At 59.6% G+C, this 23,049-nt stretch overlaps 1 protein-coding gene across 5 annotated transcripts in view; it reads left to right on the top strand.

The window, feature by feature from the left end:
• The window catches only part of NOL4L (nucleolar protein 4 like), a 129,018-nt gene extending 107,417 nt beyond the window's left edge, over positions 1 to 21,601 (top strand). For all 5 annotated transcript variants that reach the window (XM_069548318.1, XM_069548319.1, XM_069548321.1 and 2 more), the window contains 6 exons: positions 13,586 to 13,863; positions 16,275 to 16,460; positions 16,535 to 16,726; positions 16,892 to 17,014; positions 17,448 to 17,646; positions 20,922 to 21,601. In XM_069548318.1, the coding sequence (XP_069404419.1) occupies positions 13,586 to 13,863; positions 16,275 to 16,460; positions 16,535 to 16,726; positions 16,892 to 17,014; positions 17,448 to 17,646; positions 20,922 to 21,142 (1,199 nt within the window). In that variant the 3' untranslated portion in view covers positions 21,143 to 21,601. The remainder of the gene's footprint in view (positions 1 to 13,585; positions 13,864 to 16,274; positions 16,461 to 16,534; positions 16,727 to 16,891; positions 17,015 to 17,447; positions 17,647 to 20,921) is intronic.
• The last annotated feature ends 1,448 nt before the right edge of the window (positions 21,602 to 23,049 follow it).

Raw genomic sequence — 23,049 nt, 5'->3', positions numbered from 1 at the left:
AGAGTTGGAAGGGTCCTCAGGGTGTTCTCCTGTCCCCTGTTGTTAAGGAAGGACTGGGCAGGGGCAGGCCAGGCGGGGGCTCTGTCTGAATCCAGCCACAACCCTCCATGGTCTCCACGTCTCCACTCCCTGCTCCTGTGCCTTGATCCAGAGGCTTCTCCAGCACACACCAACCCCCAGGGCGGCTTGGTGCTCAGCCTCTGGCCCTTGGCCCTCCATGCCTGAGGCCCCCATTGTGAGCTCTGCAAGGGGTGGACCACGTGGATCCTGCTCTCTGCTCTGTCCCTGGTGACTCTGGTTGCACGCCTGGCACATTATAGGGGCTGCTGAATATCTGTTGCCCAGATGAGTAAAGGAACCAGCATTTATTGAGTCCCTCCCTCCCCACCCCCGCCCCCGAGCACACCAGCCAGAGGGGATAGAGGTCGGCTCCTTGCTGGGGCCAAGTTGGGTTCTTTGTTCCTGGGATTTCGGCCCTCCTCCCCAGCCTGAGCACCTGGGTCTTTTTCTTTTAGCCAGAAAATGTGGGGGCTCCCAGGGCTGTGTCAGGGAGCATCTCACCTCTGCTGGCCAGGAGTGCAGCCCAGAGCATTTCAAAAAACCAGGCAGTTTGCACAGGTTCACACCTGTTGGTGGATGTGTTGGGGCCCTTCTCTTCCACCACCTCCTCTACCTCTTCCTCTTTCAAATTTTAACTGAGGCAGATAGAGGCTGGGCCTTGGGGGGGCAGATCCTGTGGCCCGGGCCAGGAATGAATCAGGCCGGTTCTCACTCCCGGGAGCTTGTCTGCGGTTCACCAGGAGTGGGAGAGTGCTTGGTGGTGCTTTCATCCCCAAGCCTGCCACCACCCGCGAGGCCTCACATCAGAGAGCTCTTTTATGGACCCTATTCCCAGCTTTTTGACATCACAGCAGGGGTGCTTGGCTGGGGAGCCCCAAAGTGCTTCCTCATCAGGGCAGAGCTGCTGTGGGTGAGCACATGGCTCTCACCCCAGCTCAGGAGGGAACTGCTGATCAGTGAGAGAACTGGGGCCATCTGGCCAGAGTTGGGGGATGCCAAGGCTGCTCCCGTCCTCTTTCCTCTTTGGCAGGCATTGAGGCCATGTGTGAGGTTCCCCAGAAAAGATGGGCATGGGAGTCTGGGGACTAGAGGAGGCTGCCCCCTGGAAAATCAGAGCACTGCCTTCTTGGGCTGAGTGATCCAGGCTGTTCCCACCACTGCTTCCAGTCCACATATAGCCAGGTCCCCCCAGACCAGCACTAAGCACCAGCTGAGGGTTTGGACTTTCTTCGGAGTCCGAACAGAACCCTGGTCTCATCATAGGTGCCTGGGAAAACACTCTGGCCCAGGGGCTGCACTTTAGGAAGTAGAGAGGAGGACAGTTGGAAAAAGCCAACTGTTGAGACCGTGTCCAGAGACGCTGTGGTCGGGTGTTACTTAGGACTGAACAGCACACCTGTGTGTAGTTACGCCCCGTCAGTGGGATGATGTGTTTGATGGCCATCTCTTCCTCAGATCCTGAGTAAGCACTCTGAGAGCCAGTTCTCTGGTGCCCAGCACAAAGCAGGTGGAGGAGTGTCTGTTAAATGAGTAAGTGAACAGGGGCGCAGGCTGGGCAGGTGAGCCAGCGTCCTTGGACATCAGAGGCGTGGCTAGGCCAGGGCCCTCTCCTTCTTCCATTTCCCCTTGATGTGCTTCATCAGGCCTCTTGCTCTGCCCCTTCCTGAGCGGAAAATGTGAAGCCTGGCCCCCAGAAGGGATGCGGGGGGTGGGGAGCGGACATTACTCACCTCCGGGGCAGACAGGAAGTTAGCGCCAGGGCAGAACCCAGGGTCCTGCTTCTTTCTTCCTGCAGGGTCATGGTGGGGGTGGGGGTGAGGGGTGGTGGTGCTGGGTAGGATCTGGGGGGCCGCTGGGGGCCTCTTGTTAGTGCCTGTCAGATTAGAGGCCCCCTCCAGTCTCAGGCCTCCGGGACCCACTGAACCTCAGCTTGCCTCCTCCTGGGGACATGGTGCCAAAACTTCCTGCCTGGACGCCTGGAGCCTCCCCTCCAGGGCCCGTCAGGACTGAGGCACTGAGGGTCCTGGCTTAAGCCCTTGGTTCTTTCAGGACTCTCCACCGGGTCTGTCACGTGAATACTGAGCCCTGTCGCCCGGGAGGCTGATAACCCCTTCCTGGCTTTGTCCCTTCCAAGAGCCTGCAGGAGAGGGGCAGGCGCTCAGAACCAGGGACCCCTGCCAGGTTGTAAGCTGTCTGAGGGCAGGAGATGTGTCTCTGAAAAAACATGTCTTTTTACATCTATTACATTCATTGTAGATAATAGAAAAAAAGTGGAGTAAAAAAAGGCAATCAAAATTATCAGTGGTTGGGGCATGTTTTTCTTTGTCTTTTCTGTGTATGTAATCAGTCTTGTTTTCTTTATTTAAAAAAAAACAAAGGAGGAGGGATCACGTAGTGTTGGAGTCACCTTTTTTTCCTAGAAGTTGTCTCGCCTCTCCCCTGCACTGATACCGCATTTTTAAAGGTGGTCCAATTATCCCGATGATTGGAAGCCCCATTGCTGAGCCCACTTTTAGCTCAACTCTGTGCTGATGGCAGTTGGCTGTGAGCTCAGAGCTGTGACTAGGCCTTTCCTACAGAGGGGGAGGTGACTTGGCCAGACCCCATGTGACCACAAGGGTGTCTCTGACCCCAGAGCCTGAGTCTGGACCACTCATGGGGAAGGGTGTTCCAGCCCCTCTTTCTCGTTATCACAAACCGTGCAGCATGGAGTAGCCTCAGGGCCAAGCGTCCTCTTCTGGGCTTTATCCCCAGCCCTCGACTCAGAGCAGGTGCCCAGCGAACAGCTGTTAAGAAGCCCGTGGCAGAGCTGGGGGACCAGCAGAGGCGCCTTGGGGAAGGCCACAGTGTGATGTTCAGGCAAGTGTATAGCAGCCTAGGAAGCTTGGGCAGTATGTCAGGAGGAGGCTGGGAGGAGAGGAAGATGCTGAATGCCAGGATAGGGGGTTTCTTGGGTCACGTGTCTCCAGAAGCTCCTGGTAACCCCAAGCTTCAGCCAGGAGAGATGGCCCCAGCCAGCTGAGGGGCTGGCATTTGAGGGTTCCAGGAGGAACAAGAGAGATGAGGCTGCCTCTGGGGCCTGGGGTCTCAGCTGGACACGACTCCCTGCTGGTGGCCCCTGGCACCCTGCCAGGGCTCCCCTGAGCAGGTCCTGGCCTGCGCTGGTCCTGCAGTGCGGTCTGAAGCAAGTTGCTCACCTCTGATCCCTGGCTTCTGTCTGTAGTGTGCCCTGGGTGACTGCAGCCATTAATCCTGGTGTGTCTCAGGAGCCCTTTGTGAGAGGCCCAAGGCTTCCTGCCTCCTGCTCTTGCCACCCTTGGATGGGGCCCTCCGTTAGCCAGAAATGCAAACTGGACAGCAGGGGCAATCACTGGGAGGACAGGTGTGTGACTTGCTTGCCCAGGGCTCCATATTTACGGCAATGCTGCCTCTCCTGTCCTTGCCTCTCTCCCCGCCGTGGGCTCCTCCCTGGTGTCCACAGGGCAGGTCTGAGCGTGGAGTGTGCCCCAACCCCAGACACACTCCCATCTTGCTGTGTGGCCAGTCACTCCCCCTCACTGGATGGCTGGTGAGAACCGGACGATGTGTGGATGGGGAAGGCCAGGTTGGATGGGAATGGGATCATTTCTCTCAGGTGGCCAGGCTGGTGTAGGGGGTCCTGATGAAGAGCTGGAGGCGGGAGGCCATGGTTAGCTGGCACTCTCACAGGCTGAAGGGCTGGAGGTGGGTCAGGGGCCTCCTTTGAAAGACTGAGCGGTCCTCCTCACTTCCCCATTCTCTGGACCCTTCGCTGCCTCACCTGGTCCAATCCTGTCTCCTCATCCTTCCAGGTCTTTCTCGATCTCAACTGCCCACTGAGCCCTATGGGGTTCTGACCACAGCTCTCTTTACAAGCTCACTACCTGTGTGCTCACAGCTTGCTCTAGCATCTCCCGAATTCCCATCCCACTCCCCACCCACATGTGCCAGGAATTGTGGGGGCGCCTTATGTCTCCGAGGACCTTGCAGATCTCCCAGACCCATCCCAAGCTCCCACACTGGTGGCTGCAAGCTAGCACTGCTGTCCAAGGAGAAGGCACCTGGGCAGCAGCTCACCCACTGGATGCTGGCCCCTGTGGGCACTCAGGCTGCTCAGGAGTGTTCCCAGCCAGGGGTGGGAGCTGCTCGTTTGAGGGAACAGGCAAGAGGCCGTCCTGCCAGTGGGGTCGGGGCCAGGCCAGGCAGGCTCAGAGGCAGTCACCCACATTTGCCCCTGAGCTTCATCCACTTCACATGTCATCTGCCCATGGTGCCCACCCCAGTAGGGGCCCCAGGCTTCATGGCCTGCTGCAGCCTGCTGCCAGTGGTCCTGACAGTCGTGGTTGGGCATCCTCCCTGGTCACTGTTGACGTGTAGGGAAGACTGACTGCTTCGCTCCGGCCTCCCTGGGATGGCCTCCTGCGGTGGGCTTTTAAACTGAGCCTCCCCTCCCCCATGCCTGCTGGTCTTGGTCCTGACCCCGCCTGTCTCAGGTGAGGCTGGAAGCTATGTCTGGGCCTCATTCTCTGGCTACTGGTCACTTTTTCACTCCTTCCAGATTAGTAGCTCTTAGCTCCTATTCAAGGCTCCAAAAATCCACGCCGGATGGAGAGGTGGTGGCGGTGGCCTCCTGCCGTTTATCCTCCCCCACCAGGAGCAGAGAACTAGGACCTGAGTCCTTCTGGGGATTGGCTGTGGGCTGCCCCCCCAGTCCCAGGTCACAGGAAAGTGTCCATCATCATCTGGGCTGCAGGCAGCTCAGACAATGCTGAGCTGTTCTGGTCTCTGGCCGCCACGGGGTAAGGGAGGCTAGGAGACAGCACCAAGAGATCCCTTTATCCCTGGAGCAGGCCGGCCCCACACAGCCCTGGCCTTGTGCAGCCTGCCGGGGTCTTAGGCCCTCACAGGCCTCCAGATGCCTGGTGAGGGCAGGACACGGTCCAGGCCCATAGAGGTGAAGTTCACCTGCTAAGAAAGAGAAAAGGAGATCCCTTGCACACCCGGAAGTTTCGCCTAGGCCTGCTCAGCCATTGGGGTGTCAGAGCCCTGCCTCCCTCCCCAGCCCAGGACCCATGGAGACCCAGCTGCCCACTGACCCTCTATGGAGGCAGGCCGGCCGTACGGGAGAGGAGGCCAGGGAAGGGGTGTGCCCCAGAGGCATCACCATCTAAGCCTGTCCAAGGGTGACGTTCCCGGGAACCAGGAAGTAACCAGGGCCACCGGCGTCATCACTGTGACCTAAGGACTGGGATGCACCAAACCCAGACCAGCTTCTGGGCAGGCTGGCGGAAGGCCTGTACACAAGCATACAGGCTCCGGGGCCAGGGCCCTGCCCTGTGACTCCTTCACACACGGTTGTCCGAAGTCATTCTGTTTGCTCTGAACACATCATTTGTTGTGGGATTGGGGCAGGGGAATGCAGGGGAGCTGCTCTCTCAGCTGGAGCTTAGCACACTGAATCAGCATTGAGTTCTCACTGCGCGTGCTTGTCCTTGAGGGTGGTGCCAGGGAAGCTTGGCCCTGGGAAGACATAGACCTCGGTCCATACAGAGAGTGTTCCCCTCGGGGTGCATTTGGCCAGTATTACTGGGGAGGGGGCTGCAAAGAGTGGGACAGTGGCAGGGTGGAGGGCTGTCTTGTAGTACAGTTGGGCAAGCCAAGGCCAGAGAAGAAAGAGCACTGGGTTTCGGGGTGCTTCGGGACCTCAGGCCACACTGGGGCCTGTCTGTGTCCTGCTCACACTGTGTGATGATGAGCACCTCCCCCTGGGGGCCTTTGGTTCCTTCCTGCTGTCTGTTCTAGGGGAAGCGGGGTGTAAAGCAGGCACAGTGAGACTGCCTGGCACCTGCCACATACTTGGTGCCCACCCCCACTGAAGGCAGCCCCCAACCCCGTCCCCACTGCCAGCCCTGCTCAGGCCACCTGCCCCAAGACCCCAGCTCTCGTCTGCAACTTGGGACCGAGACTCCAGGGTCCCTGCACTGAGAGAAGTGATTTCAGGTTAGGGGGAACATCACAAAAATCTGGGTGTGCCCTAATGTGGGAGCCACAGACTGCTATTGAAAAGGGCTCATGAAACTCAGGCGTACCACGTGTGTAAAATACACGCAGTTTCAAAGACTTTCTTTGAAAAAGTATGTAAAACAGCTCAAGTTTAACATAGTATTACATGTTGAAAAGATAATATTTTGGCTATATTGGGTTAAATAAAATAGATTATTAAAATTTACTCCACCTGTTTTATTTTCTTTTTACATTTTTTTAATATGGCTGCTAGAAAATTAACAATTCCTTATGTGGCTCACATTAAGTGTCTGTTGGACAGCGCCACTCTGGACTCTGAGGGCCTCAGGTGTTGACACCAGCTCAAGGAATGAGTCAAAAAAGGTTGATCAGGAAGATGGATGCTGTGGAATAGAGGTGCTGGGGGTGGTTAGGGGGCAGGAATGGAGGCCAGATGGAGAGCAGGACTGGGCCAGGCCTTTGGAACCACAGGGATGGAGCAGGATGGCACTCATGAGGGGCAGCTAGGGGCAGTGGGGGTCTGAAGGCCAAGCTGTGGGGTAGGTGCCCAGTGTGTCCCCACCACCCAGGATGGGGGAGTCCTAGTGATACCACCTCACCCAGCTCCTCAGTGTCCCCCATTTGACCCCGGGGCCCTCCCCCTTCCTTCCGGGAGGAAGAGCAGGGTAGCCTGCCAGGAGCCTGGCGCTCCAGGGAACTATGCATCATGTAAACACAGCCCAGCCACTGGCCTTTGTCAGAGCAGGAGGATGCCTGGCCTGGCCTGGCCTGGCGCACCCCAAATTCAGAGCAGAGTCGGTGCCCCCAGCCTGTAGCCCGAAGCCACGTGGGTGGGGGTGCAGGGACTGGCTCTTCCAGATCCAGCCCCAGCCCCCGCCACTGCTGGCTGGCTCCAGCACTCTTGCTTCCCCACCTCCTCCCCAGCTCGTCTCTGGTGTGTGTGAATTATTGATGCTCTCTTCTCTCCCCTGCCTGGAAGCTGGCAGAGAAGGGAGGCTCTGCCTGCCTCGCCACACCTCTGGCCATAGCAGGCCGCCAGCACCCAGAACCCGTGGGGCCATATGGATGTACACCCTGGGACCATGGGCCAGCAGACCTTTGCGCCCTTGCCCAGCCCTCCTTGGGAGCCAGCGAGGGTCGCCCCTGGGAGAGGGTGCCACTGGCTGTGGCCCCAGGGCCCGGTGTGGCAATTGGCGGCTTGCACAGAGCCGGGCTTGTGCAGGCTGCGGGGCGCTGGCGCCCACATAAGGGCATTGTTTGCCGAGGTAAAAGGGGTTTTTGTCTCCTTCTGGAGACTGGACAGAAGGAGGAACAATTTCCCCCATTCATCACTAATTCCCCCATTTGAATAGCAGCACATTGCCCCACGTTACATAGATGGGCACGCAGTCCTTCCCTGCCCGGAGGCATTCCGGGCCCAGGTGGTGGGCCCTGTGTCCTGCCCAGAATGGGGAGCTGCCCTTCGCCGGCACCCGGGAGGCCTGGTTTTGTGGGAATGCTTAGAAGGGGTGCCTTCCCTCTGCTTCCCTGTGGTTCCACACTGCACTTGTCCCTGTCACTGAAGCCACAGGTTGGGGGCTATCTTGTCCTGCTGGCATGACTTTTGGGCTCCGGCAGGCTGGCTGTGGGTGGGGTGCCCACCCTGGAGGGGCTGCCTGCACAGCCATGCAGGTCAGGACCAGGGGAGACAAGAGGGTCACTTCCAGCTCCGCGTCACATGCCTGGAGGCTTGCACCCCAGAAGGCCCGACTCCAGCACTCCAAGTGCCCATGGGGCCAGCTGGGTTCTTTCACAGGGTCATAAAGTGTTGGAGCCCAAGAGGGCGTCAGCGGCAACTCCCTAGACTGCAGATAAGAGGAGCCAGGGAGGCAGGCTGTGCCCAAGGTCAGGAGGCAGCAAGGCCCTGCACCTGTTCCCCCGGCACTGCTCCTTTGGGCATGGGTTTGGGTCCATGACCGTGTCTCCCTTAAATCACATTGTCTTTGGAGAGGGCGGTGGGCAAGACAAGAGTTGTGAGTGGATTGCAACCCCGCCTGCCCTGGCCTGCGATGCTGATGTTTCTCCCTGTTCCTTCTTTCCCCAGACAGTGACAGACAGGTCTCTGGGCCGGCGCTGTGCTAGGGTGCTGGCGGTGGGCCCTGCCACTGGCTTCTCCTGGGGTTAGGGAGGGCCACGATGAGGAGAGAGCCCGGGGTGGGGTGGGGGAGCAGGGGGAGGCTCCATTCCCTTGGGCCCTCCCAGGGGCAGAACCGTGGATTACTCAGAGTCCAGACCAGGCCCACATGATGCCACCTGCCTCCAGCCAGCTTTCGCAGTTAAGGAAATCATTGGGTCCTGTAACGAGAAGTCTAGGGCTTTCTTTGGATTTAGGCACGGATGGATTTTGGGGGGATTGGTCTGTCCTGGCCTGTCAGCCCTGCTGGGGCTCCCTGATGAGTGAGCTCTACAACTCCTGGGCTGATGGGAGAGTATTTCTTCGTTTCTGCAGACGCCCCTGGACTGACTTCCGTGGGCCCGTCGTGGATTGCTATGATGGACTGTGCTGACCGGCTGGGCTTGGGGCATAGGCTCACCCTTGGGAGACATGGGGTGCCCTCACCAGAGGGAGAGGGCTGTGGTTTCTGGAGAGACAGGAACCACCTGGGGCAGCTGACAAGGGGGGCTGGGCACAGACCACAGACAGAACATGTGAGAAGGTGATAAACACTCTGGAAAACTGGGTAAAGGAGTCAGTGTGTCAGAGTGGGGGCAGGGAGGTCGTACTGAGAAGGTGACCTTTCAGCAAAGCCCTGGAGTGGGAGGGAACACGGAGTGTCCCGAGAAGAGGGGACAGTAAGTGCCAAGGCCAGGGCACAGCTGATGGGGCAACATCTGGGGATGGGGTGGGGGTGGGGCACTGCCAGGAGGGCCCAGCAGGAGGCCTTGGGAGGGTTTGGCTTCAGTTTGGGGGTTTGAACTCAGTCCAAGGGCTGCAGCTGGATCATAGCCACTGCTGGGGTTGGTAGGGGGGCATTGACAGATAACACTTCACCCCCAGCAGCTCCTGTGCCCTGCTGGCCTTGGAGGGCTTCTGCATTTGCCCCCTGACCTTCTCAGTGTTGTTCTTGGAGGCTTCTTCCATGGGCTACTTCCTCCAGAAACCCTACCCTGCCTCCCTCCTGCACAGTGCCCACTCTAGACTCCCCCTCCCCCGGGGGAGCTCCACTGAGGGTGGTCCAGAACTGGGGCCTTGAGCTTGTGCAGTCAGAGAGGACTTCCCAGAGGAGGAGGGGTTGCAGGGATAGGGATCAAGGATACAAGCACACAAGGCTCTCCCCAGAGCCCAGAGTCCTCTGGGCCTTCTGTTTGGTTTCTTGCTCCTTAGAGCATGAGCCCCCAGGACAGCAGCCGCCCCCGTCTTTCTGCTGCTGTGTCTCCAGTGCCTCACACAGGCCCGACACCCAGCAGGTGTTCGAGGAAGGGAGGGAAGAGGGCAGGGGCAGTGTCGTCGTGGCCCTGTCCCTCTCCCACCTCCCCTCACCTGCCCACCTCAGATTTGGCACCAAGCTGGTCTCTGAGGGGCCCCCGGAAACCCACAGTCCAGTCTGGGAGAGTATGTGTTACAAAGTGAGAAAGCCTGGGGTCAGGGAACCAGTTCTGTTTGTTTTTTTTTCTTCAACACCTATTTGCTGTGATGGATATTGTCTACACCTTATAAATCCTATTTTACTGACATGGCACCATTTTGAAAGGAGGCGAAGGGGCGTCTTCAGGGACACACAGCCCCTCTGCCTTCTGCCTAAAGCCCATGGCCTCCCTGGTCAGCAGAGTTGCAGGCAGTCTGTGAGCAGGTTGAGGGCGGCGTGATGGGTTGGGGGGGTTGGTGCTTGTGACTCACCTGTGCCCCCTGAGGTGGGCTCTGTGTGTGTGGCTGGCTTTCCCGGCCCCCAGGTGCAGAGTGAAGGTGGGAGAGGCTTGGCCTGTGGGTCTATGGGATGGCAGCAGATGGAGCTTGTAAACTGGGGCCCACTGGCCTCCTCCAGGATTTTTGTTTTTTGTTTTGCTTTGGGGAAATTTTTTGTGGTGGTAAATTTTGTAAAACAGAATTTGCCACTTTGTAACCATTTTTAAGTGTACAGTTCAGAAGCATTAAGTACACCGACCATGTTGTGTAACCAGCGCACATTATTTCCAAGATAGAGTTCTCATTACTGTAAACAGAAACTCTGTAACCATTAAGCAATAACTCTCAATTCCACCCAAACCCCGCCCCTGGAGACCCCTCAGATATTCTCATTTGTGGATGTGACGATTCTCGCTATTGATATTGCACGTGTGTCCTCTTTCAATATCTGTCCGGCTGTGTCTGACTCATTTCACTTACTGCTAACATTTCCAGAGTTCATCCATGTCGTAGCATGTAACAGAATTTCATTCCTTTTTATGACCGAATATCTCATTGCATAGATAGGCCACATTTGGTTTGTCTGTTTGTCCAGCAAGTTTCTTCAAAATGTAAACAATGTGAGTCAGTCACCAGTATTTAAAAACCTGGATATTTACACATGGGTGCCTATTTCCAGTTTTATTCTAAAAACTTGGAATACATAGCTACACAAGGTCCAGACTCCTGGCCTCGTGGGTCTCATCTGCCCAGCCATTTCCCTGCCAGACTGGGGTGGCATCTACCTCGGAGGAGGGGCTGTGCCGCCACTGGAGCCACTGCCTGTGACTCCCTGGGTGGGCAGGTGAGGCGCACAGCCCTGGGGGAAGGGAGTTGGGAGCTCAAGAGTCTAGGCCAACACCCGGGGCTCCTGAGCTGGAGGGCCGGGCAAACATACACTCACAGATACACATGCACACGCGTGCATCCTCGTAGCATCCCAGCCTCCTTCGTGCTCATGCCTGGAGAGGCACAGGGCAAGAGGGTCCTTCCTCCCTGGAGACAATCTGGTTGGGTGCCACCTCTTGGGCCCATGCCCACTGTGATGTGTCAGGAGGCCTTGGGCCTGATGCCCAAGCTGAGCATTGTGACATTGGCTCTCTTTGTGCCTGGTGTGGTACCTCCAAGCATCCCCTCCTTCCAGAGGAGGAAGACAAGGCCCTCTGAGGTCAAGCAAGTGGCTGGTTATGGAGTAGTGCAGGGTGTGAAGTCACGCCTGCCAGGTGGGCCAAGAATAGGCACTGGCCAGAGCTCAGGGGTGCTCAGACGGTCAGCCAGGATGGACATGATCCTTGCCCTCCATCTCCTGGGCCCTGGCAGAGACTCCCGAAATCCCAGGTGTTGGGGCTTCTCCGGCAGCTAGGCTGAGCCCTGATGGGGAGGTGGGCAACTCTCAGGCCTGCACCTGAGCTGGTTGAGGAGGCATGACATATCCCTCGGAGGGATGGGCACAGGCTGGGGTTGGGTCTGTGAGTACCTCCTTCCCAGGGACTGTGGAGGGAGGAGGCCTGCTCTGAGAAGGCAGCGTTGGGCCAGCCAGTAAGGGTGGACTCACATTTACTGAGCTGGACACAACAGGCAGGCAGATTAACGGAGGCCTGGAGCTGTGAGGTTCAGCAGTGGCCAGTACAGTGGGACCTGGGCTGGGGGAGGCTGCAGAGGTTAGGACTAAGAACATACCAGCAAGAGTGCAAACTCTCCTCGGGCAGGCTGTGGGCAACAGGAAGGTGGGGACTAGGGGAGTGATAATTGGGCTGGTGCTGGGAAAGGGAAGGGTGGAGACAGGTGCAAGGGTGTGACCAAGGGAAACTGGAGCGCTGAAGAGGGAACTCAGCCAAGAAGACTAGATGGAAGGTGGGGGTGGGTGTGGCTTGGCAGTTTGGCAGCCCATTCACTTCCCGTGTGTTTCAGCAGTGAGCATCTTGTGCCCTCAGGAGGACTGGCCTCTTGGTCATAGTCACTACTTTGCTTCTCAGCTTGGGACCGGGCCAGCATGCAGTAGGTGCTCAATAAATACTGCTGGCGAGTTTGTTTATCCCACAAATGTCTAGATTGGTCACTGGAGACACTGTCAGAAGAAAACCAGACCCATCTGTGATTGAGGAGGAGGGGATGGGCTGTGAGCTTCCAGAGGTAGCAGGGCGGCTGGCCTGGGGACTCGGGGATGTAGCTGAGCAAGGGGGGGTGTGTGGGGCGGCTCTGAGTAGAGCCTGGAGCGGCCTGCAGAAGCACTGACTGCCCAGAGGAAGAGGAGGAGAAGGAGGGGCAGCCTGGCCCAGGGGACCTGCGGCAGCTGAGGGGGAGGGGTGCCGCTACGCGGAGGCCTTCCCATCCCCCTCTGCCCTGGGCCTTGGCTGCTTGATGGGCAGCCTGGCCCCGCCCCTGGGCAACCGGCAGGCCAGTGATTGGTTGGCGCGCTAGAGCCGCTCGGTCGCCATGGGGACGCTCGGGAGGTGCGCGTGCCCAGTGCCCAGCACCAAGGACTAAATCTTCATAATCTGCTGGCTGGGAGGGGTGGGGGTGGGGTCGTGCGCGACCCTGGCGGAGGTGGGGGGGAAGGGGTGTCCTGGGATGCGGTCAGGGCTCCCTGCGGCCGCCCCTCCCCCTCCCACCCTGGTGGCAGGTGCAGAGCCGCTTGGGCACCTGGGCGCCACCAGGAACCACGCGGTACTCACCTGACAGTAACCCCGGGAGCTAGACTGTAGCTTGGGCCTCTGCCTTCTCAGCTGACCAAGCAGGAGGCAGGGGGCAGGGTCGGGGAAAGGAGCCTGAAATTCATCGGAAAGGTCTAGCCCCGGAGTTAAGTTTGTCGTCTTGGATTCCCCGGCAATGCTGTGCTCTCTGCAGCAGGGGGCGCCCTCCACAGGGCTTTGTAGGGCTGTCGCCGCAGGAAAGGCGGGATGGCCCACTGAGGTGCCGCGGACAGAGCCCCTGCAGCCCTGGCTCTGGGTGTCCAGTGTCGTGTGGCCATGCGGAGAGGCAGGTCTGTGTCTACACAGGCTGGCCAGGGTTGGGCCCAGGCCTGCTTCCTGGGAGCAGGGGTGTCACAGTGGAGCCATCCTTAAGTCAGGGGGTGGAGAAATTCCAGGGTCTGCGGTGGGGAGGGGTCCTGTGGGGAAGAGGGTGTGAAGGGGTGAGGCAGTGGTGAGCCAAAGGAAAAGCCCCGTGCAACCTCCAGGGGTGTCAGAGGAGCGCTGGGCCAGTGCCGGGTGGGTTAGACTGGAGGCTGCAGCCGCTCATCCCAGGCCCTGGAAGCTGAATGTGGCATTTGTACGGGTGGACGGCAGAAGGCCCCCACGCCCTGCACACTCCATAGCTGCTCTGCTCCTGGTGGCCCCGGTTTCTGGCAGCGGGACCCTGCCCCCGAGCTCGAGGCTGGGGTAAGGCTTGGAGCCTCTTGGAGCCTCCAGTAGGGACAGCAACGCTCTCCTGCCCAGGGATGCCTGTGAGGACTACACGGGGCAAGTATCACTTCCCTGAGCTGCCCTGCCACATACCTGGGGGTGTCTCGGGGCCGGTGAGTGCTGGGGTGGGGCCTCACACCCAGGCCTCTCGTTCCAGACGACTCCTCCTCTGAGAGCGGCAGCGGTAATGGCTCCTCCACCCTGAACCCGTCGACCTCCAGCAGCACGCAGGGAGACCCGGCCTTCCCCGAGATGAACGGCAACGGCGCCGTGGCCCCCATGGACTTCACCGCCAGCGCCGAGGATCAGCCCATCAACCTGTGTGACAAGCTCCCGCAGGGCTCTACTCTGGGCACGCCCTCCTACCCCTCCGATGGCTGCAGCGCCGATGGACTGCGGAGCCGCGTCAAGTACGGGGTGAAGACCACCCCCGAGGTGTGTGGGGCTGCGGGCTCCCCACAGTTGTGAGCTTCAGCCACTCCTGCATACACGGCAGGGTTGTGCGAGGCTGACGTGAAGTTGCGTGTGGCCATCACCAGCGGAGGCAGGGTGGTGGCCGTGGCCACTGTACCACCGTTTGCTTGGGGAGGTCGTGAAGCGGGAGCAGGCCCCTCACTTCTCCGCCTGTGTCCCCATCTGTGAAGTGAGGCTGGTGGCCTGGGCCCTAGTGGAGGTGGGGAGGGACGTGTGGCCTGGCCCCTCTGCCTCCATAACAGGGTCCGCTGTGAAGAGCAGCAGCAAGCGGGCTTCGCTCAGCAGAGGCCCCAGGCTTCCCATTTGCTGACTGGTCTGCACGCTTGTCCCCATTTTACAGATGGTGCAGATTGAGGCCTTGGTGGCCTCAGGGACATGGAGGTATAAAATCCACTAGAGCAGTCTGAGGTGGGCAGATAGATGCCCCCCATTTGGCCTCCCCGACCTTCTCCTGTTACTTCTGCTGGTCACCTCCAGACCACGAAGATCTGCAGCGTGGCCTTGGGTGCGGGAGCTACCCCGGGGAGAGGGCATTTTCTCCTGCCAGGGCTGGAGGGCCAGAGGTGCTTTCTCAGACCCCTACTCTCCTGGGCTCCAGCCGAGGCCCCTGTTCAGGTTCCTTCTCCTCCTGGGGCCTGTTTCCTCTTCTGCAGGGGGTGTAGGGTGGGTACCAGTACCCTGCAGTGGTATCTCTCGTGGGATGTTTCTGTACAAGAGTCTCTATACAGTCGTCATACGGTCAGCGTACCCGAGCCCAGGCCACGGAGCCAGGACTGGCGGTGCATCATCCTCCCCCTCCACTTTTATTTTTCCAATTTATTTTCTGGCCGAGCCCTGTGGCATGTAGGATCTTAGTTCCCCGGCCAGAGATTGAACCTGTGCCCCCTGCATTGGAAGCATGGAGTCCTAACCACTAGACCACCAGGGAAGTCCCCATCCTCCCCTTTGACTGAGTCCCAGTGGCAGGCACAGCCTCTGTACGGCAGGCAGAGAGCCGGCACGCATGAGGTGGCCGCTGTGGCCTCAGGCCACTCGTGTGGACCACGGAAGTGAGATGGGAGCGTGAGTGTCTCCTACAGTCTGTCTCCTCTCACCCTGGCTGAGGATCCGTCAAGGAGCGCCTGGGAATGTGACTGACCCATGGCCACTTTGACCCTCCTGTGCGAGTCTGACACAGCCTGGCAGGAGGCCAGAGGACCCGGCTGTCCCTAGCCCTTCAGAGACTAGGTGTGGTGGGCACTGGGTGTGATTGAGAGGTGGGCACAAGGCCAGGGACCCTGGGAGGGCTGACCTGCTGGGTGTGGTCACATGGAGGCTGGTGGTGGCAGCTACTGCCGGACAGGGCAGCAGTCAGTGTGTCTTTATCCTTTTGTTCATCAGCAAGAGCTGGGTACCACCTGGGCCACTGTATAGCCATGTGGCAGGGTCTGATCTGTTTCCTGGGGTTGACCACCTACTAGAAGCTATCCTCTGTGAGGGCAGAGGATCCCATTTCAGGACCTCCCCGTGTTTCCAGGACACTGCCGGTCAGGACTCGCCAAAGCCACAAACTTTCTAAAAGGCAAACGACAGTGGTCTCTGGCCTTACCAGAGCATGTGTGGCAGGGGGCAGGAGACAGGATGGGAACTGAGCTGTAAAGGATGAAAAAGAGGGAAAAAGCAGGGAGGAGAGTGGGGAAGTGTATTCCCGGGAGAGCTAGGGAAGGGCTCCTTATTCTGGAGGGCAGAGGAGGGGTCCCATCTCTGCTCCTGCTGCAGGACAGGGCGGTTGCCCCGTGGGCTGGGCCTGGTTCCCTCTCCTCTTTCTACACACGGGCTCTGCATCAGGTTGCCGGTGACTTCCGGGGGTGGCGGCAGACGGGAGAAGCCCAGCCCGGGAGCTGCGGGGATGCTCTGCCTGATGGCCGTCTCCTTGGCTGGTTCTCTCCCAGCCCATCTGTTCCCTATCCCCGACAGACAGCACAGTCGCTGCTTTTGTGACAGCTCGGTTGTCAGCTCGGGGTTGCAGCCCCTTGGGGACGAGGGAGGAAAACCCTGAAGCCAGAATGGATCTTGGCACAAGCAGAAGAGGCTGGCTGGTGGCAGGAACCCTTTCTGTGTCTGCCTTTCCCTCGCACGAGGAGGCAGGTCATGGTGTGGGTGCTGCGACCCCCTCCAGTGAGCTTCTCCAGGGCATCAGCTGTGGGGGTCCTTCCTGCAGCCACCCTGAGAGGTGCGGCCGTGTCGCTGTCCCCACTTAAGAGATAAAGGGAGCAGGAAGGAAAGTGACTTGCTCAGGACCTCAGAGCGTGGCTCACCGGGCAGCTGGGTGTGCCCAAACCCCCCAGTCCCCACGTTCATCGTGACCTGACCCCCTGCCCCGGCCTCTTCAGTCCCCCCCTTACAGCTCGGGGAGCTACGACTCCATCAAAACCGAGGTCAGTGGCTGTCCCGAGGACCTGACCGTGGGCCGGGCCCCCACGGCAGATGACGACGACGACGACCACGACGACCACGAGGACAATGACAAGATGAACGACTCGGAGGGCATGGACCCGGAGCGCCTCAAGGCCTTCAACGTGAGTGCCCGCCTGGGGCGGCCGGGGCGGGGGCGCAGCGGGCCAGTCCCGCCCACCGCCCGTGTCCTCCGCAGATGTTCGTGCGCCTCTTTGTGGACGAGAACCTGGACCGCATGGTGCCCATCTCCAAGCAGCCCAAGGAGAAGATCCAGGCCATCATCGAGTCGTGCAGCCGGCAGTTCCCCGAGTTCCAGGAACGGGCCCGCAAGCGCATCCGCACGTACCTCAAGTCCTGCCGGCGCATGAAGAAGAATGGCATGGAGATGGTGAGCCCCCAGCATCCCCCCGCCCAGCCCCCTCCAGTACCTCTGGAAGCAGACACTGTGGCCTCTGGTTCACAGAGGAGCTCAAACCCCAGCCCTGCCCCGCCCACCTCTTTGCCAGGGGTCTCTGCACCCCAACTCTGGCTCCATCCCCGCTTCTGTCTGCAGACCAGACCCACACCTCCCCACCTGACCTCGGCCATGGCAGAAAACATCCTGGCAGCTGCCTGCGAGAGCGAGACGAGAAAAGCAGCCAAAAGGATGCGCCTGGAGATGTACCAGACCTCTCAGGTGCCTGCTTGCTGCCAGCTGCCTGCTTGCTGCCAGCTGCTGGGGGGCGCCCTCGGCCGCCCCGCAGGTCCCAGGGCCCCGGTGCAGAGGGAGTAGGGAAGGCGTCCTCAGGCAGGGGAGGTGCTAGGGCGGGCGGGGAGCCGAGGAGCCGACACAAAGGCCTTGCAGACTTCGGAAAGGCCTCTGGACTTCGTCTCGAGACCCAAGATGGTCTTCAGCCAGGCAGGAATAGATCAAATCTGCATGGAACATAGACAAGAGATGGGGGTCTGGGGGAGGCCCTGGGCAAGGCAGCCAGGGAGAGAGGGAGAGCTCTGCAGGTCCCCACACTGAGTCCCAGCATATCTGGGGCCACCATCTACCCACCGTCCAGGAACCTTGGTCAGGGCTGGCTGCCTCTGAGGTTCCCCAGCACCTCCCTCCCGCCCCGCAGGACGAGCCCATAGCCCTGGACAAGCAGCACTCCCGGGACCCCACAGCCATCGCCCACTCCACCTACTCACTGCCAGCCTCCTACTCCCAGGACCCCGTGTACGCCAATGGTGGCCTCAACTACAGTTACCGTGGTTACGGGGCCTTGGGCAGCAACCTGCAGCCTCCTGCCTCCCTCCAAACGGGAAATCACAGTAATGGTGAGTGTGGGACACCAGCAGCCTGGTGGGGGTGGCGGGGAGGGTGGGGACAGAGGCTGCCGGGAAAGTGACTCCTGTGTTACAGGGACCCTCCCCATCTTGTCATTTTAGCCGTCCTCAGAAGGGAAGGCAAGGTTAAAATAAACCACTACCTACTACTCCTTTCTTGGCTCCCAGGAGGCTTGCTGGGCCTCTCCCTGGTTCCCTGCCCCCACCCGCCACTGCAAGCAGAGTCCCAGCGCTTTACCTGGCACTCGTCTTACTGAAAATGACCAGGTCTTGTGCCCAGGTCTCCCAACGTTGATGGCAGAGCCAGGATTCAGCCCCAGGCAGGTCACCTCCCCCGCCAGGCCACAGGTCATGACCTCAGGTGTGAGATGAAGGTTCAAGGGAGCACGGTGGGGCCCCACCTAGGTCACCTGGGGGCAGCGAGTGGGTCGCCATCTGTCCCCTCTCCACCCCCAGGTGCTCTCTGTAACTCTTCCCAGGTGACTGATGCAGACAGGACACAGATCAGTGTTGGAGAGAAACAGCCCCCCAAAGATACAAACCTCCCCATGGAGCCAGGTGCTACCCTGAGTGGGGGCCTTGGGCCCTTTCATACGGAGGCCTGGGGGGTGGGAGCAATTGGGGAAGAACAGTGCCCCCGTGGAGAGCAGGCTGGGGGCGATCCTGGGGCTTCCTGGGTCAGGCATTTGGGTTTTGTTCTGTGTGTGGTGGGAGCCACGGATAGGCTCTAAGCAAAGGAGGCTGTGAGTTGTGCTGTCCACCCTTGTGTGATTTTAACGTGGAGGCCAGGAGGCCGAAGCAGCGTGCTTTGGGGGCATTCAGAGGTGAGGAAGAGCCGATGGTGACAGCAAGCTGCTGCTTGAGGAGTAGGTTAGAGGAAGGTGCCACCTGCAGGCCAGGGAACTCTGGTTCTAGCTCTTGGCCGAATGTGCCTGAGATTTCCTCTCAAGCCCTTGTCCTTGGCCGCAGGAGGGAGACCCCTCGCGGGTCCCTTCCCATGGCAGAGAGCTCAGGCACCTGCCACTCCCCTTGCTCCCCACCACTGGGAAATATGTGAGGGTCCCTGAAGGATTCCTGCCTGGGCTTAACTTCTCATCCTTCCTAATGCCTCTTAACCTAAAATAAGAGGCTGCCTGGCCCTAATCCCTGAGGCTGAGGCCAGAGTGGCCGGCTGCAGGCAGGCTGGGGAGGGCTGTCCCAGGCGAGCTGCTTTCCTTCCAGGAAGAAGCACCATCGGACAGCCCTGCTGCTTGGGGACCTGGTTAGAGTGGGTCTGGAGAAGGAGCGGCGGCAGGGAGGTTAGAGTCCCCTGTCGTGCCTGGGGAGAGCCCTTCCCAGGCGGCGGGCGATGGTGGTAAGCCCCCGCCTGGGGCCACGCAGCAGGGCCCGTCTCACGGCACAGCCGCCAGGGCTCTCCACCTCTCTACCTGTTTGTTCACTCTTGCCGGAGAGGCTTCAAGGCAGGCCACTAGCTCAGTCTCCCCTGGTTCCTTAGGCGTGGGCAGTGAGGTCACAGAAGCCAAGTTCTGCTCGCTGACCTCCTGCCTGGGGCAGCCACATCCTGTTTGGGTCCAGCACTTGGAAGAAGACCGCACGCAGCCCCAGTTCCACTGCCCTCCCAGCGACAGCCCTTAATGTGGGGTCAGTCGGTCTGGTGTCTTGGCTGGGTCGTCCTGCCAGTGGGTTAGAGCCCCTCACTTAGCTCATGAGTGGGTCAGGGAACCCAGATCAGCCCAGATAAGCCTTAGGCTCGCCTGTCTTCCCTGGGGTGCTGGGCAAGTTGCCCTCTAGCAACACCCTGAGTAACCAGAGCCCCCGGGGAAAGACAGAAGGACTGCTCTGAGCCCAGCAGTAAACAGGACCCTGCTTGGGGGTGGAGGGAGGAAAGAGAGGAAGCCCAGGGCCAGCTCACACCGATGTGGCAGGCGCCTCTGGCCTTCCACTGCCATCCCCAGGCAGTGTCCTGAGGGCACCTAACCCTGCCACAGCCAGGACCCACTGCAGAGTCCCCGCCTGCTTCCAGCCTGTCCCGGCAGCCACCGCTGTAGGCGGCAGCCACCTGCTTGGCTGCTCTTCCCAGCAGTTCACGCCTCCAGTCCTTCTTCCTGCGCTTCAATAGACTTCCCTTGACCCTCAATCCCAAGGATGTTCCTTAGCAAGCCGGTTCCTAGGACCTCCTACTTGGCATGCTGTTCTCTGGTTAGAGAGGAAATAGCCCCATGTGACAAACCATCCCACCCTAGACTCCAGCTCCCTTCCCCATCTGGGGGCTGAAGCAGGTTCCCACTACCAACAGTCGTTTCCAGAATTGCTCCCAAGACGTTACTTCCAGTCTGTGTCTCCAGTGCCAAGCTTATCCATCTCTATAGCAACATAAAAACTGGCACTGTAGGGAGCTCCCTGGTGGTCTAGTGGTTAGGATTCCAGGCTCTCCTTGCCATGGCGTGGATTCAGCCTCTGGTCATGAACTGAGATCTCACAAGACTTGTGACACAGCAAAAACAAAACAAAACAAAACAAAACCTGCCACTGTAGATGCAATGATGAGTGAAACCAGCTGTCAGAACCAATGGGGTAGAGAGGAGCTGGCTTATCGGGGAGAACAGCCTTAAACACCCATGTGCACCTCAGCGCAGGACAGGGCACAGGGACCTAGCTGGGTGAGAAAAGGCCTCCCAGGGAAGCTCCAACTCCTACACTGAGCTCCAGACCCTCTTCTTTGGCTTTCTTCTTGCTGAATGCCTGGAAAGAATGCTCTTCAAATTTCAGGCATTTTTGTCTTTCTTGGAAGCCCTTTCCCAGTGGCCCTTCCATAGACTGAGAAGCCCCGGCCTCACTGAGGGGTTCACCAGCATGGCTCAGCCCCACAACAGCCTCTTGGTGCTGCAGCTGAGAGCCGGGGGCCCAGGGCAGTTAGGAGTTGCCTAGAGTGGCCAAACAGGCCGCCAGTCCGGGTTTCTGACTCCAAACCCACAGCCCACCCCGTAGAGGTATTTGGGAAAGATGGAGAGGAACTCCCACCCGCCCCCCACCCGCACACCTCCCCTGTGTTTCAGTTAGATTGCAGACTCCCTCTTGCCTGCCACTGTTCACAAGCAAAGGGGAGGTGATTTCTCTGGAGGGTACCTCTGGGTCCCATCTTACCTTTTGACCCTCACACGCCCACCCTTTCTAAGCACTAGGGGCACAACCATGGAGACAGATGAGGGTCTCGGGTCCCCCGAAGGAGGAAAGGATGCCCCTCACCCTGGCTCCCCTCTCTGCAGGGCCCACGGACCTCAGCATGAAAGGCGGGGCCTCTACCACCTCCACCACGCCCACGCCCACCCCCTCCAGCAACAGCACCAGCCGGACCATGCCCACCGCCCAGCTCAGCCCCACCGAGATCAGCGCCGTGCGGCAGCTCATCGCTGGCTACCGAGAGTCCGCCGCCTTCCTGCTGCGCTCGGCAGATGAACTGGAGAACCTCATTCTGCAGCAGAACTGACCCTGCGGCTGGTGGAGTGCACTACCCTAGGGAAGGAGGCTCTCCCGGCCCTGGACCGGCTTCCCGCCTCACCAGTTTGGTACCTTTTGTTTTTTGAAAGAGGTGGATCCAAAAGAGCTGTTTCTAAGCCACACTCCAAGCGCCTGAGACTCTGGGCACAAGGACACTTTTTTTTTTTTTTTGGAATCTCACCACACGGGTGCTCTGACCTGCTTGGAAGAGGCCAACGGGGCAGCTTCGGAAGGGCTGGGCTCCTCCTCCCCGACGAGGCGCTGGGGCCACAGCTCTGTGTAGAATCATCTTCGTGGGCCCTGATGTTAGACCCCCCACCCCCAGATAATTACCTTTCAAGTCTTAGGTGAGCAGAATCGCATATTTATTGAGAAAAACAAAGTGGACCCTTTCTTCCTCTCCCCTTAGTAATTTATTTTTCTGAAAATGGATTCTTTTGTGTTTGTACAGATTGCCAGTCTGTGTGTGTCTGATCAGAAGGCTGTGTCCCTGTGACCTAACGTTCCATATCACTACACTGGCACGGGCTGGGGGCCAGCAGGGCGGGGCGGCGGGGGCACCGGGCCGGTCGGCTCTCGAGTGCCCGGCACTGCCAAGCAGGAGGGCCTCACCCACACCCACTGCAGAGCAAAGACAGGAAAAAATGGCTCCCCACCCCCTACCCCCACAGACGCTCCAGGCACACGGTCACCCGTATTCTACCTCACACTCCAGCATGGGCTTTTCCAGGGTGTGCCCCGAGCCTGTTCCGAACGGCTGTCTCCCACCTGCCCCCCAAGGGTGTCTGCCCGGGAGCTAAGTCCAGAGGGGGAGGCCAGAAGCTGGAGCCCTGGGAGGACCTCGGCCCACGAAAGCCGCCACTGGCTGTCCCCTGGCCTCGGCGCTTGACGGGACAGAGAGCTGGGAGATGACAGCTGGTCAGCAGGGCCCTTGCCCTCAGCCTGCCCCAGGGGCCAGGTCTGCACACGTCTCTGCACAGGCTCTGGCCCCTTGGACACCTGCAGCCTTGAAGGGCCCCGTTTCTTCAGGGACCCTGGCTGTCAGAAAAGGCAGCTGTGAGCTACCAGGCGGACTGCAGCTCCCTCCCCCATGCCCCCGTGGTTGGACTAAAAGGGACCATCAGAGAAATGGAGAAGCCACTGGGGTTCTCCAAGGACCAGCCCTTCTGAAGGGGCCAGTCCTAGAAGAAACCCATAATCCCTGGAGTGTGAGAAAGGGCAAACAAAAGGCTGGCCTGGTTTCCTTCCTCCCCAGTAGGCACTTCCTCTTGCTCAGTGCAATACCTACCAGTGCTGCTAAAACCAGGGATTTGCCCAGACCTCACAAGGCCCGCAGGGCCTCTCCGTGCACCACTCCGTAGCCATGACAGCAGCTCTCTGCTGCCCGCCCCTGCCCAGATGGCAGAAGCCCTCTGTTGCCTTTCCTCCCTCAGAGCAAAGAGGTCCCAGGGGAGCCCGGGCCAAGGGGACCCTAGGATCGAGAGCCACTCGACCCCAAAGCAGGCACCCCCTCCCAAACCAGCTTTTCTGCAGCCAGCTGCCTGCCGGCACTGTGGCAGACCGCCCTCAGGAGGGGTAGGGAGAGGGTTCCAGCGAGGACGCCTCCCCCTCTTCAGATCCAGGACTTGAGCTGTGGGCCCCGGATTCCAGAAAGTCGGAAGGGCAGGGGGGTCTTGCCCCCCTCTGCTTGCTTCCAGCCCCTGGAGGTTGAGGGTGGCCTTTTCTCTCTCAAGTGGCCTCCAGCACCCCACCTGGCCACACCACCTCTGCCTTCCATCTGACCAGTCCCCAGGCTCCGGTCAGGACACCGAGACCTGCCGCCCTCAGCACAGCACAAGCTACGGTGCCCGAGGTCGCCCCCACGCCCCAGCGTCCACACGTCCAGCCCCCACCTGC

The sequence above is a fragment of the Ovis canadensis genome, chromosome 13, assembly GCF_042477335.2.
Source record: "Ovis canadensis isolate MfBH-ARS-UI-01 breed Bighorn chromosome 13, ARS-UI_OviCan_v2, whole genome shotgun sequence".
Taxonomy (NCBI): Eukaryota; Metazoa; Chordata; class Mammalia; order Artiodactyla; family Bovidae; genus Ovis; species Ovis canadensis.
Note: the sequence above shows the minus strand (reverse complement) of the source record. Positions and strands in the feature narration are given on the sequence as shown.